Below are 11,681 nucleotides of genomic sequence, written 5' to 3' on the forward strand. Positions count from 1 at the left end.
CGAGGCAGCTGAAGGCAGTCTGGTTGAGGCCGGACCGTATGGGATTCCTTTTTTTTGCGTCCACTGACTCTATCTTTGGTCCATTGTCTACTGAACAACTTTATTGAACATTTGTTCTTGTCTCTGTACTACTAAGCAATATCTTCTGTGAAACGACAGGAGCTAACGAGGCTAGCAACTGTTGCTAAGGACTTTTCTTTCCAACGACAATAGCAAATACAAAGTTTTAAGCATAACAAAGCAAATACAAAGCTATCATCAAAGAACCATGCACATGCAGAAAATATAGCTTAGTAGACATTGAACTTCCATATTAAGGTGGGGGCCGCAAAATATCGACTTAGGGGCCATAAATGTCCCGTGGGCCGCCAGTTTGAGACCCTTGGTGTACATCATTCCTTTGCATCAGGTCACTGAATTAGAACCATTTACTGTGAAGTACAGCAGAACCTTTGCTCGCTTTGCCTTCTGCGTTTTTGACTAAACATCTGTGCTCCCTTATGGCCACACCCATTCTTGTATGACCCCGCCCACAATCACTGGAAGGATAAAACATTTGGTTAAAACATTTACAGCAATGGTTTGTCCAAAATAAAGCACCAAAAAGAAACCACTGAAATCAGTACCGATAGTCCCAGACATACATTGGTACTGGTACCAACTAGGCACAGCGGTACCAGTCCCACAATTCATGACAAAACGATGTATTCAAAAGGAATGGAGGTCAAATCTTTAGATAAAAACTCTTAAAAACCAGAGTTTTGGTCTAAAACATGAACATAAATGGAAGCCTAAGCTTTTCTAGATCAGCTGCATGGACTGCTTTAATTAAAAAAAACAAACAAAACACATTTTCTTGTATCTCCTGATTCTTCCGATGTTCTTTGGTTTGTCAGCAGGTTATGTAACACTTTTATCTGCAGACCATTCAATACATTTTAAGCTTTTTAATTTCTGTTGAATGCCTTTATTTTGTCAAGTATAAATGGTTTTATAGTGTGCCATAAGCCTCTTAATCTTTGTCACGTGCTGGTGTCATTCAGGGTTGTGGTGCCGTCTCATTGGTCGGTGCATTTTCCGTAAGCGCTTACTCATGTCTGAGGAATGTTTCTGAGAAATAAAAACAAAGGATGGTGTTACCTGTTAAAACCAAACCTCACTTCCTCGCCAAACGACTCCTCTGATCTGTTCATTGTTGAAACATTGATTTCTCGTATAATTAAAATACAAATATGTGGCTTATCTCATCCTGATCAGCTGTTCACGTGTCTGATGGTTTAGTTACATCATCGTTGGATGCTAAGTCTCTTCTAGGATAAAGCAGAAATAAGATTAAACTGTGTATTTTGCAAACTATATAAACGACTTTAATGAAAGTTGTGTTTATGATGTTTTTATTATGTATTAGTGGCGTTTTTCTGATAATTGAGGACATAAATGAGGAATTTTAAACTTTAAATTGGGTTTGTAAGTATTTATGTTCCGGTCTCCACTTTCAGATAAATAGATCCATGAACGTCTTGGTTTTCCTCGTCCAACCTGGATCCACGATCCAAACCGTGTGACTGGATAACTCCAGTACTGCATGCTCACCATTATTATGAAACTATGTCCTAGAAAATGAGTTTTTTTAAATTATTATTTTGATGTAACCTTGATCTTGTGTTAGGGTCTGCATGACCCGCTTCAGTTTTTAATTGCATTAAATAATCAATTAAAATTGATTGCTTTTTTACTTTGCCAGGAACTTTGATTTTAACAAAAAATACATGTTTTGTTTTTTTTTCTTTTATTCTAAAATGATCTTTATGCCCTTTCTGGTGTTAGGGTCAGTTTTTACCCTGTTGTATAAAATAACTTAATAAAGCAACAGTTGGAGCCAAAATGAAAATCATTAGTGGATTTGAGTCAACACACTGACAGCCACCTCTTATCTGAATCATGTAAACTTTAGGGGATCATCTGTCCAGTACTGTTGCACAATAAACACACTTGGGCATGTCCAGACAACACATTCTCACTCATCACACATTGATGTTTAGTTAAGGACCAATCTGCGTCAAAAATTTACATTTTGAATGTCCCCAACTCGTCGTTTTTTGACGTGCTGGCTGTTCCAATTAAATCACGGATCCCCAACCTCCGGGTCCAGAACTGCTCCAGTACCGTGACACAGAGTGCACCGGTTCTGGCAGGTACCCTGTTAAGGGACAAGTTTGGGTACCGGTACCAGAAGCCTCCCGAGGACCAGTCAGCCTCCTGAGTTTTGCAGACCCTTGATTTTACGTCAAAAAAACAATGAGTTGGGACACCAAAAACGTCAAAAGAAGTGACTTAACCAAACGTCAATATGTGATGACTTGGGGATGAGACTGGGTTGGATTGGGGGGTTAAACCACCAAATGGTCTCTGAGCGCGGCTGTGTCTGCAGCTCACCGCTCCCACAGGGGACGTGTCAAATGTGGAGAACAAATTTCACACATGTAGAAACGTGACGACTAATAGAACTTAAACTTTAATCGTCCTAGTCACGGAAGTCTTCTAAAATAAACGGTGCTGGTACCAGTAAATGAAAACGTTCCTCCTGTTATCTAATCCAGTGTTTGGTTATGTAAGTGTTTTGCTTGTAAACATGTTTGTGTGGAAATTCTTGTTTTGTTTTTTTTTTTTTATTGTGTTGGAGCTTTGTTGTTCACGTTTAGCATCTGCAGCCTTTCTGACTGAGGAAATCCCTTCGGTGTCTTTCAGGACATCCTACTCCTGTGCTGGGCGTTCAAGCAGGAGGAGCGGCCCAGCTTCTCCAAGCTGGTAGATTTATTGGAAAAGTTGCCAAAAAGGAACCGCCGCCTTTCCCACCCAGGGCACTTCTGGAAGTCAGCTGAGTATGTCAAATGAGTTCCAGACATAAACGGCAGCTCCACATAAATACGCCTCCACTTTAAGAGAATGAATGCACTGAATCCAGATTCAAAACTCTGTCTGTTCATGGATCGATGGCGAGCGCGTGTACAGACAAAGCTGACCGTCCAAAGCAATCGGGACTCACCTTCTCTTTGGTTTGATTTTACCCATACTGGATATTTTACTTTTCTTCTCCTCATTATATTTGATTTGTTTCTTGGACTTTTCTTGCTTGTAAATTTCATCATCCTGGTGAACAAAACTAGAACAAATGTAGATTTTTTTTTTTCCATGTCTTGTTTTGAACCATTGAATGTAACTGCTGTACATCACATATGTGTGTTTTTCATACTGTCCTGCCATGTCACCGTGTTGATCCTTGTGCCTCATGTGTTTGGCTTCATTTCCTTGGTTTTTGAGCACTGAACCGTTCGAATGTGAAGAAGTCGCTTTATTCTGATCGTCCCGAGCTCCGGACACAAATGTTTGAACACCTGGTTTGAGCCGTCAGACCGGGACTTCGCTTCTCGACACTTGAAATGTATCTCAGCTTCAGCAGAACCTCTGAGCCCCTTCCTACAGAACCGAATTATTCTCACAGGTAATTAAATGTAAACACTTGCTGCCACGTTGTCGATACGTCAATTAAACCTCATCGTCATGGAAACTTTGCAAACGGCGTCGCCGTCGAGTGCTGGAGTCAATCCGGAGATGAACTCTTCTAATGCAGCGTTGCACAATTTGAATATTTATTCACACAATAATATTCTTGTAGATTTCATAACGATTGTAACGTTTTCGGGAAAGATAAATATTATAAAAATCATTTTCAGCAAGAAAAAAATTATTACATTAGAGGGGATTCGTGGAAAATGTTTTTTTACACCAGTTCTGCAGCTTTGCATGCTGTGCAGAAGTAAAAAAAACATAACTATAATTTATTTTTTTTTTCCAAAACTTGCTCTTTGTGGTTGATGGAAATGAGTCATGAAAACAAATAAAACGACAAGCACAGTCATACTTCTTCATTTGAAAAATGAAAAGTTATCTTCTATTTTTTCATTAAATAAATCCACAGTAATTAAAAATTGATGTTGAGGATTAAACGATTATGTTCAATTTTGACAGCTAGTATTTATGATTTTTTTCCCTACTTTTTTCTAAATCAATACGCAACAAAGCTGATTTGATGCATTTGATGTTTGAACATTATCATCTTTTTTGAAAAAGTCAAAGACGTCAAAACGTTTTTATGCTATAAATGATGTTTTAGTGCGACAGATCAGATTTCAAATCAAATCTATTCCTACTTAAATCATAAATACCTGTATATATATATATATATTTAAATCTAAAATGTGAAACCATTTAACAAAATATTGTTATATCTAATCAAACCCTTGGAGGCCCACTCACACCAGATAATCCATATTGAACAAAAGCAGTTTTGTTGGTTTTATCCGTGTCATCCAAAAAAAAAAGGTTTAGAATAATACATTTGTTACTAGACTGTATATATTTTTTTCTTTTAGTGTATTATTAGACTTCAATGGGGAATTCTTCTCTTCTGAAACAGCTTCTGGTGGTCTTTAAATGAAATGGCCCACATTGAACATGAGGTTAGGGTGGGCATCACCTCCCATTCTGCCAGGGGCCCTATCAACTCTATTTATTGATTTACTATCAACCAAAAAAAGGAAAGAAACAAGGCACGGTTGAAGCTAAAATTTGATGTTTGTATTTTCCACAATACATAGCTGTGTTTCCATTGTATTTATGCGCAAAACTTTATTGCAGTTCTAAAAAATGTTGAAAAAAACACACATTTTCAATGACACAGTTTCCATTAATTCATGATTATGGGAATAAATACAAACCAACTCATGCAATGAGACATTAAAACACGGCGATGGATGAGACCAAGTATTTTTTTTTATTTTTTTATTTGGGTGACGTCACAGCAGTGTAGTGGCCGCCCCTCAGCTAGTCCATTGCGAGTAGAAGATAAGGAGCCTGTTTGGCGGGATTTAAAAAAATAACCATTCTAACAAGTTAGCAGCTGGACCTTTTTTTCTGTTTGAAAACACGACAGAATCCATTCAAGTTTCTATCACGGCTCTAGCGCTCATCCTCATCTGTCAAAGGAGAGGAAGCGATTGAAGAAGTGATGAGGAAATCTTGGTTGGTGATTGTACGGAGGACGATTCTGTATGACACACAATTTCTAATGATGTGATTGTGCTTGACCTCTTGTGGCGCCCGCTGTGCAGCGCTAAGGGCAGAAATGTCCCACCAAGATGCACATTTAATTTGAAAAAAGTGTTTCCGTTGCAGTTTTGCGAAAAATGTCCTTTTCTATACGCTACAATAACCACCATCTCCAAAGTTTTTTTTCAAAATTGTGGGGTTTCCATTAGGCCAACCTATTATTGAAAATTACATTTTTCTAATTTCATAGTTATTGGATCTGCTTTGTAGAAGACAATGTTTGCAGTTTGGTTTGTGTTTGGGTTTCACACCAAGAAGTGACTTCATGGGAGAGATTACACCAGATTCACACCCAAACTCCAGGGTTGACGTTCTTTGAATGATGTTAACTCTACAATCATTTATGTGATGAATGTAATTCCAATGGATTCTGAAGCAGAGAAAAGCTGCTTTGTGCTGATATTCAACGCTACAGCAGTCAACACAAACCAGCTGATTCTGATGTAAATTTGTGGGAATTACGTTAATTGTATAAACAATTAAGGATTTAGGAGCTTGAAGGGCGTGTACTGTTTCCTGTTGCTGGCGACATCTTTGGTGTTGAACCTTTTACACTTTGATCGTTTGTGCAATCAACCGATTTTGAAGCAGATAAAAGCGGCTCTTCATGTTGGCTTTACTGCTGTTCTCTGCATCAGAATTGTCTGATTTAGGGTGATTGTGTAATCACTCTACTAAAGAGTTAATTGTCAGTACTAGCTTTTGAAGTTGAAGAGTTTCTGTAATTCAAAGAATGGGAACCTAAAGAAGAGTCAAAGAGCTGTAAACCCCACCCCCCGTGGTTTTACCCAATGATGCCTGAGTATGTCGGCCAATTACAGGAGCCGAGCCAACCGTATCGTCCAATCAAACCTTCTTTACGGTTTGGATTATTTGGTGTGATACTTCCGATCAGTTTTATACATTTTTTCCCACATTTGACAAAAAGATGTAAGCGATTTTACAGCAAATGTCCACTTTTGAAAAGTTTTTGAGTATTTAATACAATCTAAAGCACTTTAAGCAATATGTTTCACATTTTAACAATGTCCAATAAAAATAGAAAAATTATGTTTTGTCATACTCGTCCTCTAGAGCAGAGGTGTCAAACTCAGTCGCACATGAGCCAAAATCCAAAACACAACTTGGATCACGCTGAATATGCTAGTGCTGATAGCTGAAAATGCTGAAATTGATAGTTAAAAATGCTGAAGCTGATGGACAGCTAAAATATTACCTAAATACCAAATTAGCCAAAAAAATAATAAAAAAAAAATCCAAAAAAACTGCCTAAAAAATCTTGGTAAATGCCAAAATATTCCAAAAAGCAGAATGACAATTTTTAAAACTTTAAAACTGTAACTTTTTAACATAATTATGAGTAATCAAAAGGCAGGAATATTTTTTCAGAACAGATTAACTCAAACCTTAAGTGACTTTCAATATTTTACTCTCCTTAAAAATATATGTTGTCAAAATTATACAAGTTAGAAATAAGCGCAAGATAACATCGGGCCATTAATAACAATTAAATAAAATGATCTGGAGGGCCGGATCCGGCCCATTCCCCTAAACCTGACATTTTCTCCTTCTGTATAGCAGAGAAACAGGAATAAACCCTCCATTAAACTCATTTTGACCTTTAACTTAGTCATTCCATCAAGATGGAATTTTGATATATATTTTAAATAAATTTAACATAAATTTATATTAAAATGTTGCATCCTCTTGTGGAATGTGTAGGTCAAAGGTCACCTGTCAAAATGAGTTTGATTGAAGGTTTATTCCTCTCTCTCTCTTTTATATTCTTTTTATTTACCTTCTGATTATTGACTCACCCATGAGAACCACATTTATATAGACTTACGAGGAGCACAACAGGACTGTCATATAAATGTTAAATTCCTGTTTTTTTTTTTGCTTTCCATGGAACAGCCAGATCAACATATCAGAAAAAGATCAAACATATCATGATGGTAACGTCCAACCTATTGACATGTTTTGTACTTCCTGCTCCATATCAGTCGATTTTAAATATCGCAGACGCGATTCACGCTTTAGTACATTCAAGCTGTAAGCTGCTTCTCTGATCTCCAGCCACGTCGGGTAGATGGAGACAATCCCGCCATGTGAGATAACCATTTCCCGCCTCACTCAGACGCATCTGCCAGAGCGGGATCGTGCATACAAACACGCTGCTGCTGTGTGTCTTTGTTTTTAATCTCTTTGGGAATTTGTCAGTTTTGGAATTGCTGGGATTCAGATATTGTAAGTCATTTATATTTGTACTGTTTACAACTTTCAAGTGCATGACCGGTTTAAATATGTATGAAAAAATTAAGAAAACCTTCACAAATATAAATATATATATATATAAGCATTTTTCTGTCCATTTAGGGGAATTTGATCTTTTCCAAAACCTTTCAGCCGTTTTGTTTGACAGACGAATATTTCAGTATTTCACGGTAATATTTAGGACTAGACTAAACGAAAGAACTGTGAATAGAAAACGTAACAAGAAATTAGTGCCAAGTGTACATAAGAGATTGTAGAATATGTTTTATCGCCGTAATATTAATACTCTGTGATTTCTTTTAATTTCTGTACAAAATTTTATTTGTTGCCTTTGTTTCGGTTCATTTGAGTTCCTTTTCTTCCATTTCTGTTCTGATTGCATTGATACTGTGTTGTTTCTTTCCTTTGATCCCGTCCTTGTATTGTAGATTTATAGCTCCAAAAAAAGCATGTATTTAATGATGCCTTATCGTCTATGCTTTAGTGATGACTAGATTTGGATCATGAGCTCTTTTATTTGCACTCATCCTTTAAAAAGTGTATAACAATAAAAAGATGTTTTCATTTTGAATGCTTTCTGTTTCCTTTATGTCATCTTTTCTTCCAGTCGATCTCTGTCCATGTTTTACTTTGATTGAAGCTTCATGAACTCTAAAGTTGGTGGAGATTTCTGCCTCGATGCCATCACTGTTCAATGTGGTTTTTCTTCTTTTCCTGGTTTTTAATCATCAAAACTCTGCTGGGTTTAAGTGTTAATATTCAAGTAAACCCCATTTAAATGATATAAAGGTTTTTCCTGCTTCAGCAGTTCTCCTTCTTTCAGTATCTTGAAATCAAAATAGTATTAAACTAGTGAATAACAAAATCAGTTCACAAAAACTTGCAAAGACCTTTAACAAATGTTCTTCAATTATAACAACAAACAAAACGAGACTTAAAACCTTAAAGAAAACTTCTCCTTTTTGTCTGTTAAAAACTGAAGCGAGCGTTTGTAAAGTGTACAGGTGTGTTTTTAATTACATATCTTTAATCCTTTTACACCGGGGCTTGTTGACGTAAGCGACAATGCCAGATGAAGTGTGCATTATCAGAAATTAACTCATGCTGTGGAAACCTAAACCGTCCGCCTTGAAACACATTCATTTCTGATAATGCGCACTTCGAAGGGCATTATCGCGCTCATACTGCAGTCACTTACAAAATAAATAAGCATTTGATTTTTAGTACTTTATTCTTTTTATTTTTTTTGTGCAGATTGCTTCTTCACAAAAAGGGGAAGATCTGATATGTGGTGCAGCGCGTTGGCATGGTAACAGCTGAGCCGGCACCGACCTCAACTGAGGGGGAAATAAAAGTGATTTGTTAGGTCAAATAAAGCATCAATTAAGAGAGAAAGTTCACCTCTTACAACTTGTTTTTGTCCAGAACATGAAGGAAAAAGTGTTTTTAAAGAAATCAGCGCCGTGATATAAAACTCTAAGGCTATGTGACCGGAACTTCTTCTCTGTCACTGTTTGATCCACTCCCAGCAGCCAATCAGGATTGAGTATTCATCTGGAACGTGGTATAAATTCATTTCAACTAATTAAACTCTTTAAGCATTGACATAATTAACATATTTCCATCAAATTCTGATGCAGAAAAAAAGCTTTGTGTTAATATGAAACATTTTACAAAAGTAAAGTAATTACGCAATCGGCATAATTGAGGTGATTCTGTCACAGAGAAAAGTAGCTTTTTGCCGTCGGCGCAAAGCTGTTGTGAATTGTTCACATTGGAATCAGCTGATTCAAGGGGATTGGGTAAATCAGGGGTGTCAAACTGAATCGCACAGGCGGTCCAAAATCCAAAACACACATTAGGTCGAGGACCAAATAGGATAAACATTAATTGAACACTCTAAAACTACATTTTTAAAACTTGAAGTAGCTTTTTAACATAATTATGAACTAGATATATAGCATTACCTGCGATAATGCTGGTGTTAATGCTGTAAGCTGAATGCGGCTACTGAAGATGCTAGTGCTGATAGCTAAAGATGCTGAAATTGATAGCTGAAAACACTGAAGCTGATAGTTGAAATCACTGAAGCTGATAGCCAGCTAAAAATATTAGCTAAATGCCAAATTAGCCTAAAAAGCAACAACAACAACAACAACAAAAAAAAAACTTAGGTTAGCCAAAACAGCTAGCATGTAGGTGAAAATTGGATAAACTTCAAAATATCCTAAAAAAACGGAGACAAACCTAAATTAGCCAAAACAGCTAGTGTTTAAATATTAGCCTAACTCCAAAACAGCCTAAAAAAATGTAAAAAGAAAAGCCTAAATTAGCCAAAACAGCTAGCATGTAGCTGAAATAGTAGCTAAACTCCAAAATTGCCTAAAAAATCTTAGTAAATGAAAAAATAGTCCAAAAAGCTAGCAGAATGTTATTCCAAAATAACTTAAAACTTAAAAATTTTCAATAATTTACTCTCCAAAAGAATATATTTTGTCAAAATTTTAGAAGTTAGAAGTAAGCACAAGATAACATCGGGTCATTAATAACCATAAAATAAAATGATCTGGAGGGCCGGATAGAATTACTTTGAGGGCCGGATCCGGCCCCCGGGCCTTGACTTTGACACGTGGCGTAAATGGTTGAAGCAACCAACCAGAGAGGGTCAGGACCAGGGCCGTGCAGAGACATTTGGAGGGGCAGGTGCTCAAAGTTAAAAAGGGAACAAAAATTTGAAGCACAGCACAACACACCTTACAATATATGGTGCTGATTCATGATCTGCCTTTAATTATTATTCATTAGTCAAAATAATTTTAAAAAATTATATGAAATAATGTGTCTTTGCATTTGTACATATTAATTTTTTATATAGCCCATATTTACAAAACACAGATTGCTAGCTTCAAGGAGACAAACTAAGATTCAAAATTAACCGACACTGTAACCAAATAACGCTAGATTACTAATCTAAAAATTCACTTTAAAATATCGGATGAAGGGACATTACAACAGTAACCAGAGCAAACGTTAACTGCTCCTAAATCAACCAAATCATCCACATTTTAGAAGGCCTATATAACGTTAAGCTAAATGCTCTAGACTTTGAGCGATGTTTTATTTTTTTTTAGCATCATTTTGCATGGTGCTCCCTCCCCCGCCTGCCTATGTGGACGGCACACACAGCCCAACTAGCCTATCTTGGTGTAGGTATGTGATAAAATGTCCTTCATTTAGCTCCAGTTATTTTAAACCGAACTACAAGAACTGTGTGGACTCAGTTTCCCACAATGCATTGTTTTGTGGTCATCACGGCGGCATGCACCCAGCGCAGTACCTATTTTCTGGCTGCGCTGGCTTAGGAAGGCGCCTTGAAACCTTCGTGACGGCGCACATTTTACGTCAGTGCAAGAAACTAACCAACATGCACCGCAATCTAGGTGATCTGCGCAGCGCCGGGGGATCTCAAACACACCTATTCATACAGAAATCTGCTCCTGTATGCCTGTACACATTGCTTGCAGCCAATCAGCTTGCTAGATTTGGTCACGTGACCTCCCGTTCCAGCACTCAAGTCTTCGACAGGCTTGCAAATTAAAAAACAGCATCTGCTGTTTTTTTCTCATGAAAATTACAGGAGATGTAGAATAAATTAACAGTAATCGACTAGTGGAGGAATTAGACGACAACTAACTCTTTTTTAAAGCTGACGAGTGATTTTGTGAACTGCAATTTTCGGCCAAAAAATTTCCTAGCTTGTACTGCACGGATTTTAAAAAATCCAAAAGCAGGTTAAAGAAAAAATTCTGGACTATAATACTAGTAGATGTGCTCGCATGTATACTATCCACAGATTTAGTTACGCTCGTTCTAAATAGGAGAGTACCAGGGGCGGAGTGGGACAACTTTTCAGCCAGGGAGTTCATTGGTCAAGACCGGCCCAGCTTTCGCCACATGAAAAATTATACAGGAATTTAGGATGTAAAATACTTGTTTTATTACAGTTCGGGGAGGCGGGTCATAAATAACAAACAAATAATTATAATAAAAACTTGTGGTTTAACAGAAATATTTCCCTGTATGAAAATGTGAATGTAATGCTAAATTGTAATTTTTTTGAACATTTGAAAAATTATCAACATAATAACTACAGAATCTACAGCATAAGTCACCGCCTAAGAAGTGATCAACCTTATTTGTTACTTTGTCACAGTCAATGGACATAAGAATTTATATTT

The 11,681-nt window shown here is 36.9% G+C and overlaps 1 protein-coding gene across 3 annotated transcripts in view; it reads left to right on the forward strand.

The window, feature by feature from the left end:
* Positions 1-11,681, forward strand: part of ksr2 (kinase suppressor of ras 2) — a 136,275-nt gene that overhangs the window by 116,965 nt on the left and 7,629 nt on the right. For 2 of the 3 annotated variants that reach the window (XM_024275062.2, XM_024275064.2), the window contains one exon: positions 2,749-6,298. In XM_024275062.2, coding sequence (XP_024130830.1) covers positions 2,749-2,895 — 147 coding nt within the window. In that variant the 3' untranslated portion in view covers positions 2,896-6,298. Of the gene's footprint in view, positions 1-2,748; positions 6,299-11,681 lie in introns of those variants that run through there. The other variant, XM_024275063.2, reaches the window with a different exon arrangement.

Source organism: Oryzias melastigma, linkage group LG9, assembly GCF_002922805.2.
Source record: "Oryzias melastigma strain HK-1 linkage group LG9, ASM292280v2, whole genome shotgun sequence".
Lineage (NCBI taxonomy): Eukaryota > Metazoa > Chordata > Actinopteri > Beloniformes > Adrianichthyidae > Oryzias > Oryzias melastigma.